The sequence below is a fragment of the Ranitomeya imitator genome, chromosome 4, assembly GCF_032444005.1.
Source record: "Ranitomeya imitator isolate aRanImi1 chromosome 4, aRanImi1.pri, whole genome shotgun sequence".
NCBI lineage: Eukaryota > Metazoa > Chordata > Amphibia > Anura > Dendrobatidae > Ranitomeya > Ranitomeya imitator.
The window spans coordinates 577,420,495-577,436,042 of NC_091285.1; the positions used below are offsets into that span (position 1 = coordinate 577,420,495).

At 47.3% G+C, this 15,548-nt stretch overlaps 2 protein-coding genes across 12 annotated transcripts in view; both read right to left on the reverse strand.

Annotated features, from left to right (window-relative positions):
• MEGF11 (multiple EGF like domains 11) overlaps positions 1-15,548 on the reverse strand; it is a 739,878-nt gene that overhangs the window by 498,277 nt on the left and 226,053 nt on the right. The gene's annotated exons all lie outside the window — the stretch shown is intronic.
• LOC138676780 (lamina-associated polypeptide 2, isoforms alpha/zeta-like) lies at positions 3,479-5,054 on the reverse strand. The gene is made up of 2 exons (XM_069766390.1): positions 4,804-5,054; positions 3,479-4,714 (listed from the first exon to the last, which is right to left on the reverse strand). Exons 1-2 carry the CDS (start codon positions 4,993-4,995, stop codon positions 3,479-3,481), a joined length of 1,428 nt encoding a protein of 475 aa, XP_069622491.1. The 5' UTR covers positions 4,996-5,054.

Sequence of the window (15,548 nt, forward strand, 5' to 3'; positions counted from 1 at the left end):
TATTTTTTTGCTTGATTTGGGTTCCAAAATCTACCTGAAAAAATCACAACATCAATCAGTGGGAGAAAAATATTGGCCTCAGGGCTTGTGTGCCACTCCTGACTCCTGTGTGTGCCATCTCTCACTCAGTGGGCCATAGAAAGCCTATTAATTTTTTTGCTTGATTTGGGTTCTAAATTCTACCTGAAATACGTACGCTACTCACCTGGTAGCAGTGTTTTTTCAGGAGCCATGACAGCACAACGAGAGAGGGGATCCGCCCTTCAGGGACAGGAAACCTACAGACATAAAAAGGGCGGCACCTCTCTCCCACGTCAGTTGTTTCCAGAGCATGAGAGGACCACCTTGGTTAATAACACAGATGCAGTATATACATGAATACTTTTTATTATGCAAGTGAACATAAACTTTAACTCAAGATTAACAGGGTGTTGCATCATCCAAAAATATAGGGTAGGGAATCTAAGGGTGCTGTCATGGCTCCTGAAAAAACACTGCTACCAGGTGAGTAGCGTACGTATTTATTCAGTCGCCATGACAGCACAACGAGAGACTTTCAGAGACGAAAGGTTTTAGGGGGGGATAATAGCTTCTAGCACTCTTCTCCCAAACGTAAGGTCTGAGGAACTACCCAGATCTAATCTGTAATGTCTAAGAAAGGTAGAAGGGGAAGACCATGTGGCCGCCTTACATATGTCTTCGATTGACACTTCTGACCTCTCCGCCCAGGAAGATGCCATGGCTCGCGTGGAGTGTGCCTTTATACCATCTGGAACTTCGTTGCCACCTGCGGTATAAGCGAGAGAGATTGCCTCCCTAATCCATCTGGCTAGAGTGTTTTTAGATACTCTAAGACCTTTCCTTACCCCTTGATAGGCTACAAATAAAGAGTTATCTTTTTTCCAGGAATCTGAAACTGTAATATATCTAAGGAGGCATCTCCTCACATCTAAGCAATGGAATTTACGTTCTTTATCGTTAGTAGGATTGGAGCAAAAGGATGGAAGGACTACCTCCTGAACCCTGTGAAATTTAGACGCAACTTTAGGCAGATATAGGGGATCGGGTTTTAATATGACCCTATCCTCCCTAACTTGCATGTATGGTGGATGTCTGGAGAGTGCCTGCAGATCACTAACCCTCCTAGCAGATGTGAGAGCAACTAACAGGGCTGTTTTGATTGACAGGATCTTCACAGGAATAGTATCAATGGGCTCGAATGGGGCTTGCGTCAGGGCTGAGAGTACCAAATTCAGGTCCCATGGGACTAACCTTTGTTTAATAATTGGTCTAGACCTGGTGACTGCTTTAAAGAATCTAGCAATCCAGTGATTACTGGCTAAATTAAGATTATATAACGCTCCCAGCGCTGACACCTGAACTCTAAGAGTACTTGTGGCCAAGCCCATTTCCAGGCCTTTTTGTAAAAATTCAAGAACCTGGTTAATACATGGTTCTTGGTCAATTTGAGCCCCTGAAAAAGATAAAAATTTTCTCCATACTCTCACATAAATGCCCGTTGTAGATGGTTTTCTACTTTTAAGGAGAGTATTAACCAGATTCTGAGAGAATCCTTTCCCCCTCAGTAAGGACCTCTCAAGTTCCATGCCGCTAGGTGTAAGTTGGCTACTTGAGGATGGAGGATTGGTCCCTGGGAGAGCAGATCTGGTAGCTCTGGAAGAATCCATGGTTGGCAGACAGACATCTTTCTCAGCCAAGGAAACCAAGCCCTCTTGGGCCAAAATGGAGCTACCAAGATTACCCGGGCCTTGTCCTCCCGAATCTTCCTCAGGACTAGGGGAATTAGATTTAGAGGGGGAAAAGCATACGCGAGCCTGAAGTGCCAAGATATCAGCAGAGCGTCCACAGCGTATGGGTTGTCTTTTGGATTTAGGGAGCAGAATTGATGTAATTTTTTGTTCCCTCTGTTGGCAAAAAGGTCTATCTCCGGACAACCCCATAACTGGATGATCTGACTGAAAATGGCTGGATTTAACGACCACTCCCCCTGTCTGAGCATGTTGCGGCTTAGATAGTCGGCTTTGGTGTTGATACTTCCTTTTATATGAAGCGCCGTCAGGGAGAGAAGATGTACTTCGGCCACCTGAAAGATATGATTTGCGACCTCCATCAATGTACTGGATCGCGTGCCACCTTGACGATTAATGTAGGCCACAGTTACCCGATTGTCTGACAAAAGCCTGACGTGTCGACCCTGTAGGGGTACAAGGAATCTATTTAAGGCATGTTTTACTGCCAACAGTTCTTTCAAGTTGGAGGAAGAGTCCTGTTCAGACAGAGACCATAGTCCCTGAACCCAATCCTCCCCTAAGTGAGCCCCCCACCCTTTGGGGCTAGCGTCCGTAGTCAGCACCCTAGATATGTGATTTATCCAAGGGACCCCCCTGTGTAAATTCGAAGTGTGAGTCCACCAACCAAGCGAATGTACAGTCTCCGCAGAAAGTGTGAATTTACTGTCGAGGTGAGCATTTAGGCGACGGGAATTGTGTAACACGTCCCACTGTAAAGCCCTCGTGTGGAACTGTGCCCAGAGAACTGCCGGGATGCAGGACGTAAGAGAGCCCAAGATTGACATCGCACCCCTGACTGATACTAAGGGATTATTTATTGCCCTGGTGACCAAATGCTTAATCTTCGCAACTTTTGTGTCCGGCAGGCGACATTCCTGCTGACTAGAGTCTATAACATATCCCAGGAATTCTTGTACTTTTAGGGGCTGAAGGCGCGATTTTTTTATATTGATCATCCAGCCCAATTTGTGTAACGCATCCATAACTTTCTGTAGTTGGTCTGAGCAATGCGACTCAGAATGACCCACAATTAGCAAATCATCCAGGTACGGGACTATTAATATATCCTGTTCATGCAAGTGCGCCATAACCTCCACCATGATTTTTGTGAACACCCTGGGTGCAACTGCGACTCCGAACGGAAGTGCCTGATATTGAAAGTGTTCTACTGTGCCAGCTAGTGAGACCGCCACCCTAAGAAATCTCTGATGATCAATATGAATTGGTACATGGTAATAGGCGTCTTTGAGATCTAAGACAACCATAAAACAGTGGTGAAAGAGTAATTTTATTGCTGTCTTGACCGACTCCATTTTGAAGGAGGGTATGAACAGAAAATTATTCAGGCCTTTTAAATTAATAATGGTGCGATATGAACCATCAGGTTTTTTGACCAGGAACAGAGGGGAATAAAACCCCCTACCTTCCTCGCCTGCAGGGACTCTGACTAGAACATTCTTCTGTTGGAGCTCCCGGACCTCAGACTCTAGTGCCAACTGCTCTGTAGAGGAGGAACGAACAGGTGTTAACATAAATTTGTCCCGAGGAGTATGGTGGAAGTCTAAGGTTAGGCCTTTCTCCACAATGCCTAGAATCCATGGATTGTTTGTAATCTGCACCCAGGCTGGGTAGAAGGCCGAAAGCCTACCCCCCACCTGGTCCGCTAGTCATTGTGGTTTCTTAACCTCTCGTGAAGGATTAAACATAAATCCTCTACCCCTTCTTCTGCTGTTGTCATATCTAGTAGATTCTCTGTTGGAGTCTCTATATGGTCTTCTGCGGTTGGACCATCCTCTATTATAGTCCCGTCTGTAGAAGGGTCTTCCTAGGAAGGGAAAGCGTTTTTTACTATCCCCTGCTTTTTCCAATAGCTCGTCTAGGACTGGTCCGAACAAGTGAGCCCCTTCACAAGGAATGCTACATAATTTTGTTCTAGCTTGTAAGTCCCCTGGCCAGCATTTTATCCATAGTGCTCTCCTGGCTGCATTGGATAATGCCGAGGACCTGGCGGCCAACCTGACCGAATCTGCTGAAGCATCTGAGAGGAAGGCTGCGGCATCCTGGATTGTGGACATAGAGGACAATATTTCCGACCTAGGGACTTTATCTCTGAGCTGATCTTCGAGGTGACCCAACCAAACCATCAAGGATCGAGCGGTACAAGTGGCTGCAATGGCTGGCCTCAGAGACCCTGCTGAAGTCTCCCAAGCTCCCTTAAGGAAGATGTCGGCTTTCCTATCTAACGGGTCTTTCAAATTTCCCAAGTCGTCGAAGGGGAGAGACGACTTTTTGCATGCCTTAGCGACTGCCGCATCCAACTTCGGGACTTTATCCCATGAGGACGAAGCCGCTTCTTCAAAGGGATACCGTCTTTTAAAGGCTGGCGGAAGCGACCCCTTCCTTTCTGGTTTCTTCCATTCTTTTGAGATTAACGATTTGATCTTGTCAATCACTGGAAAGGCTCTTCGGGATTTTCGCTCAATACCCCTGAACATAACATCCTGAATGGAACATTCCGATTGGGTATCTTCTATCCCCATTGTGCTGTTAACTGCTTTGACCAGATGGTTAACCCTTTCTAGGGACAAACAGGCTCGAGCAGACTCCTGATCCTCAGAGGAGGAAGTGGACGGAAGAGACCCTGAGCTCAGCTCACCCGAATCCGAATCTACCTCAGATAAAGGGGATGACCTTTTAGCTTCTGCCCCCCGAGATTTGGATCTCTCGGCACCTTTAATTTCCTGTCTCACCATCTCTCTTATTGTAGAGGTTAGATCAGGCGCCTCCTCCTCCAGTAAACGTTGAATACATATTTTACATAACTTCCTCAAATGTCCATCTGGAAGCGGCTCTGCACATTCGGCACACTGCCTATGTTTGGCTTTGGACAAACTTTTCCTCCCCTGATAGAGGAAAAAAGACAAGGGGAACACAACCATCACTAAGTGGACTTTCACGAAGCTCACTTACCCCGTCCAGTAATGAGTGGTACCGTAGATGGGGGATCCTTCGAAGCCGGCAAATCTTTACGGGCTGAGGATTTTGGTATAGAGATCCGTGCCTCCTTAGCTCCACCAGCGCGGCTACTGCCACTAGACCGACGCTGGGAGCTTCTACGAGGCTTATCTGACAGCTGCTGCGGCTCCTGCTGCTGCTGGCTGGTAGTTCCTTCTGGCGACTCCATTATGGAATGGGTGAGGAACTCTGATTATCCCAGCTTGCCGCATTAAATACCCCCAAGGTACCGCCCCCGGATGGGGGCCAGCAGCGCTACCCCTCCCTGAAGCCCAGACTGATCCCGCAGCTGGGCGCCGCCATTAGCCGGAGATGACGCTACTGCGCATGCCGCGTCATCCGGACACGCCCCCTTCAGGACGCGGCGGCGGCGCCAAGCCGACACGCGGACCAGGACGCCAGCAAACCCCCCGGACCAATGCCGCGTCCCCGCCCGGACCAGCCATGACTCCCGGGACCCTGAGCAGCCAAGCACCTCCATAGGTATGTGCGGTTGCCTGAGAAGCTAGCCTATCAGAGGCTGCTTCCTCCTGCTGTCACCTACACCGCGCAGTGCCCCTGCCGTGTGGTGCTTCCTGCCCCCTGGACGGGCCGAGGTAGGGGACCCCCGCTACCTGTACCGGGCCGCCAGGAGTGGGGAGTCTTCTTACTTCGACCCTCTTGTCAGGGCCTGTCTGCAAGAGGTTACGCTGTCAGGGACAGGAAACCAAACTGACGTGGGAGAGAGGTGCCGCCCTTTTTATGTCTGTAGGTTTCCTGTCCCTGAAGGGCGGATCCCCTCTCTCGTTGTGCTGTCATGGCGACTGAATAAAAAATCAATAAATCAATCAGTGGGAGATTAATATTGGCCTTTGGGCTTGTGTGCCAGTCCTAAGCGTGCCATCTCTCTCTCTCAGATAGTGGGCCATAGAAAGCCTATTTATTATTTTTTTTATTGGGTTTATAAATTTTCCCTGGAAAAAAAAAAAAAAAGTGGGAGATTAATATTGGCCTCTGGGCTTGTGTGCCAGTCCTGAGCGTGCCATCTCTCTCACAAATAGTGGGCCATAGAAAGCCTATTTATTTTTTGGGTTGATTTGGGTTCTAAATTCTACCTGAAAAAATCAATAAATCAATCAGTGGGAGATTAATATTGGCCTTTGGGCTTGTGTGCCAGTCCTAAGCGTGCCATCTCTCTCTCAGATAGTGGGCCATAGAAAGCCTATTTATTATTTTTTTTATTGGGTTTATAAATTTTCCCTGGAAAAAAAAAAAAAAAGTGGGAGATTAATATTGGCCTCTGGGCTTGTGTGCCAGTCCTGAGCGTGCCATCTCTCTCACAAATAGTGGGCCATAGAAAGCCTATTTATTTTTTGGGTTGATTTGGGTTCTAAATTCTACCTGAAAAAATCAATAAATCAAATCAGTGGGAGATTAATATTGCCCTTTCTGCTTGTGTGCCAGTCTTGACTCCTGGGTGTGCCATCTCTCTCTCTCTCTCCAATTGTGGGCCATAGAAAGCCTATTTATTTTTTTGCTTGATTTGGGTTCCAAAATCTACCTGAAAAAATCACTAAATCAATCAGTGGGAGATAAATATTGGCCTCTGGGCTTGTGTGCCACTCCTGACTCCTGTGTGCGTCATCTCTCACTCAGTGGGCCCTAGAAAGCCTATTTTTTGTTTTATTTGTTTTCTAAATTCTCCCTGAAAAAATCATTTTATTTTATTTGGTTTCTAAATTATTCCTGAAAAAAATCATTTTTTTTGTATTTTTTTTTCTAAAGTCTCCCTGAAAAAAAAAAAAAAATCAAATCAGTGGGAGATTAATATTTCCCTTTCTGCTTGTGTGCCAGTCTTGACTCCTGGGTGTGCCATCTCTCTCTCCAATTGTGGGCCATAGAAAGCCTATTAATTTTTTTGCTTGATTTGGGTTCCAAAATCTACCTGAAAAAATCACTAAATCAATCAGTGGGAGATAAATATTGGCCTCTGGGCTTGTGTGCCACTCCTGACTCCTGTGTGCGTCCTCTCTCACTCAGTGGGCCCTACAAAGCCTATTTTTTTTTTATTTGTTTTCTAAATTCTCCCTGAAACAATCATTTTATTTTATTTTGTTTCTAAATTCTTCCTGAAAAATTCATTTTTTTGTATTTTTTTTTTCTAAAGTCTCCCTGAAAAAAAAAAAAAAAATCAAATCAGTGGGAGATTAATATTGCCCTTTCTGCTTGTGTGCCAGTCTTGACTCCTGGGTGAGCCATCTCTCTCTCTCTCTCCAATTGTGGGCCATAGAAAGCCTATTTATTTTTTTGCTTGATTTGGGTTCCAAAATCTACCTGAAAAAATCACTAAATCAATCAGTGGGAGATAAATATTGGCCTCTGGGCTTGTGTGCCACTCCTGACTCCTGTGTGCGTCCTCTCTCACTCAGTGGGCCCTACAAAGCCTATTTTTTTTTATTTGTTTTCTAAATTCTCCCTGAAACAATCATTTTATTTTATTTTGTTTCTAAATTCTTCCTGAAAAATTCATTTTTTTGTATTTTTTTTTCTAAAGTCTCCCTGAAAAAAAAAAAAAAAATCAAATCAGTGGGAGATTAATATTGCCCTTTCTGCTTGTGTGCCAGTCTTGACTCCTGGGTGTGCCATCTCTCTCTCTCTCTCCAATTGTGGGCCATAGAAAGCCTATTTATTTTTTTGCTTGATTTGGGTTCCAAAATCTACCTGAAAAAAATCACTAAATCAATCAGTGGGAGATAAATATTGGCCTCTGGGCTTGTGTGCCACTCCTGACTCCTGTGTGCGTCCTCTCTCACTCAGTGGGCCATAGAAAGCCTATTTTTTTTTATTTGTTTTCTAAATTCTCCCTGAAACAATCATTTCATTTTATTTGGTTTATAAATTCTTCCTTAAAAAATCATTTTTTTTTATTATTTTTTTTTTCTAAAGTCTCCCTTTTAAAAAAAAAAAAACAAATCAGTGGGAGATTAATATTTACATTTGCGCTTCAGTGACAGTCCTGCGTGTGTGGCATCTCTCTCATTTGTTGCCACCAACAACAGAGTGTGTAACATTGTGCCTGATTTTCGTTGTGGTCTCACCCACCTGTAAAGGGGTAGCTTAATCATACTGAAGTTATAGCTCACCGTGTAAGTTGTGTGACAGCAACAAATACCGTTAGTTTGGTAACGTTTTTAAAACAATGAGGAAGTCTGGTGGAAGAGGTCGTGGCCGGGGGCGTTCATTGTCAGCTGGTAATGAGGGTAGTGGTAGTGGTGGAGCATCAGGTGGTCGTGGGAAAAAAAATATTGCACCTAAGTCTGGAGCTGTGGAGCCAGGTTCGTCGTCTGGCTACACAAGGCCTCGAACGCTCCCTTTTCTGGGAGTAGGAAAACCGCTTTTAAAGCCGGAGCAGCAAGAGCAAGTTTTGGCTTATCTTGCTGACTCAGCCTCTAGCTCTTTTGCTTCCTCTCGTGAAACTGGTAAAAGTAAAAGCAGCGCGTCATTAGTGGATGTTCACGGTCAGGGACAAGTCGCTTCCTTGTCCTCTTCAGCAAAAACAACAACAGAGAAGAATGCAGCAGGCGACACAACGGGTTACTCCATGGAGCTCTTTACACATACCGTCCCTGGCTTAGAAAGTGAAGCAGTTAACAGTCCATGCCCATTACAAGTTGAATCTGACATGGAGTGCACTGATGCACAGCCACAGCCAGACTACTATGCTGGTCCTTTGACTCAGACCACAACATTGCCCTCGCAGGGTGCTGATCAAGAATCAGACCCTGATGAGACTATGTTGCCCCATCACGAACGCTATACCACCGACCGACACGGTGACACAGACGAAGTTGCACACGAGCTACAAGAAGAGGTAATAGATGACCCAGTTCTTGACCCCGATTGGCAGCCATTGGGGGAACAGGGTGCAGGCGGCAGCAGTTCTGAAGCGCAGGAGGAAGGGCCGCAGCAGGCATCAACATCGCAACAGGTTCCATCTGCCGGGCCCGTATCTTGCCCAAAACGCGTGGCAAAGTCAAAACCTGTTGGAGGACAGCGTGGCCATCCGGTTAAAGCTCAGTCTGCAATGCCTGAAAAGGTATCCGATACTAGAAAGAGTGCAGTCTGGCATTCTTTTAAACAACATCCAATTGATCAGCGCAAAGTCATCTGTCAAAAATGTTCAACTACCTTAAGCAGAGGGCAGAATCTGAAAAGTCTCAATACAAGTTGCATGCATAGACATTTAACCACCATGCATTTGCAAGCTTGGACTAACTACCAAACGTCCCTTAAGGTTGTAGCACCCTCGGCCAATGAAGCTAGTCATCAACGCAACATCCCTTCCGGCAGTGTAGGGCCACCATTTTCTGCACCACCTGCAGTATCTGTGCAGGTTTCTTTGCCAGGCCAAAGCAGTCAGGGTCAGGGAATCACCAGTTTCGTAGTAGGAAACACTGCATCTAGGGCACCGGCGGCAACAATACCATCTCCCACCGTCTCTCAGTCTGCCATGTCCACCGGCACCCCCGCTAGTTCCACGATCTCCAGCTCTCCAGTCCAGCTCACCCTACATGAGACTATGGTTAGAAAAAGGAAGTACTTAGCCTCGCATCCGCGTACACAGGGTTTGAACGCCCACATAGCTAGACTAATCTCGTTAGAGATGATGCCCTACCGTTTAGTTGAAAGCGAGGCTTTCAAAGCCCTGATGGACTACGCTGTACCACGCTACGAGCTACCCAGTCGACACTTTTTTCCAGAAAAGCCATCCCAGCCCTCCACCAGCATGTTAAAGAGCGCATCGTCCATGCACTCAGGCAATCTGTGAGCACAAAGGTGCACCTGACAACAGATGCATGGACCAGTAGGCATGGCCAGGGACGTTACGTGTCCATCACGGCACACTGGGTAAATGTGGTGGATGCAGGGTCCACAGGGGACAGCAAGTTTGGGACAGTTCTGCCTAGCCCACGGTCTAGGAAACAGTTGGCTGTAGCCGTTCGCACCCCCTCCTCCTCCTCCTCGTCCTCCTGCAGAAGCGAGACCTCGTCCACAGACCGCAGTCGCACAACCACTCCATCCGCAGCTGCCACTGTTGCACACCAGGTCTCCCATTATGGGGCAGCTACTGGCAAACGTCAGCAGGCTGTATTGGCTATGAAGTGTTTGGGCGACAACAGACACACCGCTGAAGTTCTGTCCGAGTTCTTGCAGAAAGAAACGCAGTCGTGGCTGGGCACTGTAGATCTTGAGGCAGGCAAGGTAGTGAGTGATAACGGAAGGAATTTCATGGCTGCCATCTCCCTTTCCCAACTGAAACACATTCCTTGCCTGGCTCACACCTTAAACCTGGTGGTGCAGTGCTTCCTGAAAAGTTATCCGGGGTTATCCGACCTGCTCCTCAAAGTGCGTGGACTTTGCTCACATATCCGCCGTTCGCCCGTACACTCCAGCCGTATGCAGACCTATCAGCGTTCTTTGAACCTTCCCCAGCATTGCCTAATCATAGACGTTGCAACAAGGTGGAACTCAACACTGCACATGCTTCAGAGACTGTGTGAACAGAGGCGGGCTGTTATGTTTTTGTGGGAGGATACACATACACGGGCAGGCAGTAGGATGGCAGACATGGAGTTGTCAGGTGTGCAGTGGTCGAAGATTCAAGACATGTGTCAAGTCCTTCAGTGTTTTGAGGAATGCACACGGCTGGTTAGTGCAGACAACGCCATAATAAGCATGAGCATCCCCCTAATGCGTCTGCTGATGCAAAGTTTGACGCACATAAAGGATCAGGCGTCTGCAGCTGAGGAAGAGGAAAGCCTTGATGACAGTCAGCCATTGTCTGGCCAGGGCAGTGTACAGGACGATCTGGCCAGGGCAGTGTACAGGACGAGGTAGCGGGCGAACAGGAGGAGGAGGACGAGGAGGATGATGGGGATGATTATATTTTTAATGAGGAAGCTTTTCCGGGGCCAGTGGAAATTGTTGGCGCGGCAAGGCCGGGTTCTGGTTTTTGGAGGGACACAAGTGACGTGGATTTGCCTGAAACTGCCCCTCAACCAAGCACAACCACAGATTTGAGAACTGGAACTTTGGGCCACATGGCGGATTATGCCTTACGTATCCTCAAAAGGGACACACGCATAACAAAAATGATGAACGATGACGATTAATGGTTGGCCTGCCTCCTTGATCCTCGCTATAAAGGCAAATTGCAAAATATAATGCCACATGAGAACTTGGAACTAATATTAGCAACCAAACAATCAACTCTTATTGACCGTTTGCTTCTGGCATTCCCTGCACACAGCGCCCGTGATCGTTCTAACACGAGCTGCAGGGGCCAGCAGACCAGAGGTGTTAGAGGGGCAGAAATCAGAAGTGGCGTTGGCCAGAGGGGTTTTCTGACCAGGTTGTGGAGTGATTTTGCTATGACCGCAGACAGGACAGGTCTTGCCTGTGGACTATTCTGAACGACTTTTCCAATCTCGTAATTTGCAGCACCTGATTGTCCAGCATCCGACATGTTAACACCTCCCTAAATGGCCAAAGTCCCCACACGGGGCCGTGGTATCGCCACTTGGCGCCAGCACCCGAGAGAGTACTGTTTGTCTGAAGAGGTGGGTGTGCCCGCTTTTGGTCGACGGCACTGCCACTAGGTCCCTCATAGTACAATAAAGTGTCTGGCGGTGGTGGTGCGCACCCAACGTCAGACACACCGTTGTAATATGAGGGGCCCTGGGCCTGTACCGCCGGCCACAAGACAGTCCCCCCCCCCAGGTCAAACAGTGCTCTACGACTTGCAAAATTTTCTCTCACAGCTCCACCAATGTTTAGTCTATGCGCTGACATCCTTCAAAGCCTGGCACTGTCAATACCATTGTATTGACATTTTTCTTATGTTAGGCCTTCGAAGCCAGTCTGCGGTCACTCCTTCCACTAGGCCTCCACTGACCTGTCTACTGCTGCCCGTGTTCCCCTGGAACCAATTTTAAATTGCCTACAGCCAGCCCAATTTATTATGTTAGGGCTTCGAAGCCTGTCTGCAGTCCCTCCTTCCACTAGGCCTCCACTGACCTGTCTACTGCCGCTCGTGTTCCCCTGGAACCAATTTTAAATTGCCTACAGCCAGCCCAATTTATTATGTTATGGCTTCGAAGCCTGTCTGCGGTCCCTCCTTCCACTAGGCCTCCACTGACCTGTCTACTGCTGCCCGTGTTCCCCTGGAACCAATTTTAAATTGCCTACAGCCAGCCCAATTTATTATGTTAGGGCTTCGAAGCCTGTCTGCGGTCCCTCCTTCCACTAGGCCTCCACTGACCTGTCTACTGCTGTCCGTGTTCCCCTGGAACCAATTGTAAATTGCCTACATCCCAATTTTTGTTATGTTAGGCCTTCGAAGCCTGTCTGCGGCCCGTTCTTTCCACTACTACTACACTGACCAGGCCACTGCTGCCCGTGTTCCCCTGGAACCAATTTTAAATTGCCTACAGCCAGCCCAATTTATTATGTTAGGCCTTCAAAGCCTGTCTGCGGTCCCTCCTTCCACTAGGCCTCCACTGACCTGTCTACTGCCGCCCGTGTTCCCCTGGAACCAATTTTAAATTGCCTACAGCCAGCCCAATTTATTATGTTAGGGCTTCGAAGCCTGTCTGCGGTCCCTCCTTCCACTAGGCCTCCACTGACCTGTCTACTGCCGCCCGTGTTCCCCTGGAACCAATTTTAAATTGCCTACAGCCAGCCCAATTTATTATGTTAGGGCTTCGAAGCCTGTCTGCGGTCCCTCCTTCCACTAGGCCTCCACTGACCTGTCTACTGCTGCCCGTGTTCCCCTGGAACCAATTTTAAATTGCCTACAGCCAGCCCAATTTATTATGTTAGGGCTTCGAAGCCTGTCTGCGGTCCCTCCTTCCACTAGGCCTCCACTGACCTGTCTACTGCTGCACGTGTACCCCTTGAACCAACATCAGAAAATATAAAAATAAGTATTTTGCTTATAAAAAAGAAAATACTGGAGAGATATCAAATGCAGACATTTTAACATTAAAAACAAACACATACAACAAAAATCTGGTACAGTACTAAAAATGGCCACCAGCTACAATAACTTTCTCCTGCAAGTAGTTAACTGAAAGTTTTTTTCAATTTAAAACACAGATATGGCATCCACCGAGTGTTGTCCTGTCGCGTCTTCTTTATATTATTGCCAAGAAGATGCAAAACAATGAAAATAATAAAATCATTATTTACCAAAAAAATAGAGTAAGTCAAAACCACATTGCAAATAAACATTCATTACAAATAAAGAAGCAGGGCGCGTCCGAGGGTGAGTATATACCTAATAAGAATATAATCACCCTCGGACGCGCCCTGCTTCTTTCCGACAGCCTTCCTTCCTAAGAATCAGCCCTTCCGTGGTGTAGAGAGAGGGTGTGTTACACTCCAAGGTGTTCCCCAGGTTGCCTTTCCTGAGCTTCGATCTTCATGCTCTCGTTTAGTAGTTGTCGGAAAGTAGGCTGCATTAGGCCTACAAATTGGGTATGGGGTGGAGAGAGATTGTGTGTTACACTCCAAGGTGTTCCCCAGGTTTCCTTGCCATTGCTTCGGTCTTCCGACTCTCGTTTAGTAGTTGTAGAAAACTACACTGCATTAGGCCTACAAAATGGGTATCGGGTGGGGAGAGATGGTGTGTTACACTCCAAGGTGTTCCCCAGGTTTCCTTGCCATTGCTTCGGTCTTCCGACTCTCGTTTAGTAGTTGTAGAAAACTACACTGCATTAGGCCTACAAATTGGGTATCGGGTGGAGAGAGATGGTGTGTTACACTCCAAGGTGTTCCCCAGGTTTCCTTGCCATTGCTTCGGTCTTCCGACTCTCGTTTAGTAGTTGTAGAAAACTACACTGCATTAGGCCTACAAAATGGGTATCGGGTGGAGAGAGATGGTGTGTTACACTCCAAGGTGTTCCCCAGGTTTCCTTGCCATTGCTTCGGTCTTCCGACTCTCGTTCAGTAGTTGTAGAAAACTACACTGCATTAGGCCTACAAAATGGGTATCGGGTGGAGAGAGATGGTGTGTTACACTGCAAGGTGTTCCCCAGGTTTCCTTGCCATTGCTTCGGTCTTCCGACTCTCGTTTAGTAGTTGTAGAAAACTACACTGCATTAGGCCTACAAAATGGGTATCGGTTGGAGAGAGATGGTGTGTTACACTCCAAGGTGTTCCCCAGGTTTCCTTGCCATTGCTTCGGTCTTCCGACTCTCGTTTAGTAGTTGTAGAAAACTACACTGCATTAGGCCTACAAAATGGGTATCGGGTGGAGAGAGATGGTGTGTTACACTCCAAGGTGTTCCCCAGGTTTCCTTGCCATTGCTTCGGTCTTCCGACTCTCGTTTAGTAGTTGTAGAAAACTACACTGCATTAGGCCTACAAAATGGGTATCGGGTGGAGAGAGATGGTGTGTTACACTCCAAGGTGTTCCCCAGGTTTCCTTGCCATTGCTTCGGTCTTCCGACTCTCGTTTAGTAGTTGTAGAAAACTACACTGCATTAGGCCTACAAATTGGGTATCGGGTGGAGAGAGATGGTGTGTTACACTCCAAGGTGTTCCCCAGGTTTCCTTGCCATTGCTTCGGTCTTCCGACTCTCGTTTAGTAGTTATAGAAAACTACACTGCATTAGGCCTACAAAATGGGTATCGGGTGGAGAGAGATGGTGTGTTACACTCCAAGGTGTTCCCCAGGTTTCCTTGCCATTGCTTCGGTCTTCCGACTCTCGTTCAGTAGTTGTAGAAAACTACACTGCATTAGGCCTACAAAATGGGTATCGGGTGGAGAGAGATGGTGTGTTACACTCCAAGGTGTTCTCCAGGTTGCCTTTCCAGAGCTTCGATCTTAATGCTCTCGTTTAGTAGTTGTTGGAAACTACGCTGCATTAGGCCTCCAAATTGGCTATGGGGTGGAGAGAGATGGTGTGTTACACTCCAAGGTGTTCTCCAGGTTTCCTCGCCATTGCTTCGATCTTCCGACTCTCGTTTAGTAGTTGTAGAAAACTACACTGCATTAGGCCTACAAAATGGGTATCGGGTGGAGAGAGATGGTGTGTTACACTCCAAGGTGTTCCCCAGGTTTCCTTGCCATTGCTTCGGTCTTCCGACTCTCGTTTAGTAGTTGTAGAAAACTACACTGCATTAGGCCTACAAAATGGGTATGGGGTGGAGAGAGATGGTGTGTTCCACTCCAAGGTGTTCTCCAGGTTGCCTTTCCTGAGCTTCTATCTTCAGGCTCTCGTTAAATTGTGGTTAAATGGAACAACTGCATTTGGCGTACTAGTTGGTTTGGGGCCTACTAACAGTGTCTGCCGCTCCTTGCTGTTCTCCTGGTTTCCTGTCCTGAAATTCCGTTTTCAGGCGCTCGTTAAGTAGTTGTTAATGTTAGACTGCATTTGGCCTACCAGTTGGGTTGGGGCCTACTATCGGTGTCTGCCACTCCTTGCTGTTCTCCTCCACTGAACAAAGCTGTGCCGCCTGTTTACTACGGTTGCCAATTTTGAACAGCATTTCGACTACTTACTGATTTGGGCCTACTCTCTGTGTCAGCCTCTCATTCCAGTTGTCCTCCACTGCAATGCCCCCTGGTTATTCCTGTGTTACCAATTTTGAACTGCATTTAGCCAACTTTATTCTTTGGGCCTATATCTGTGTTTCCTCCTCATCCTGCCCATTGCCCAGCCAGTGATAGATGAGTCT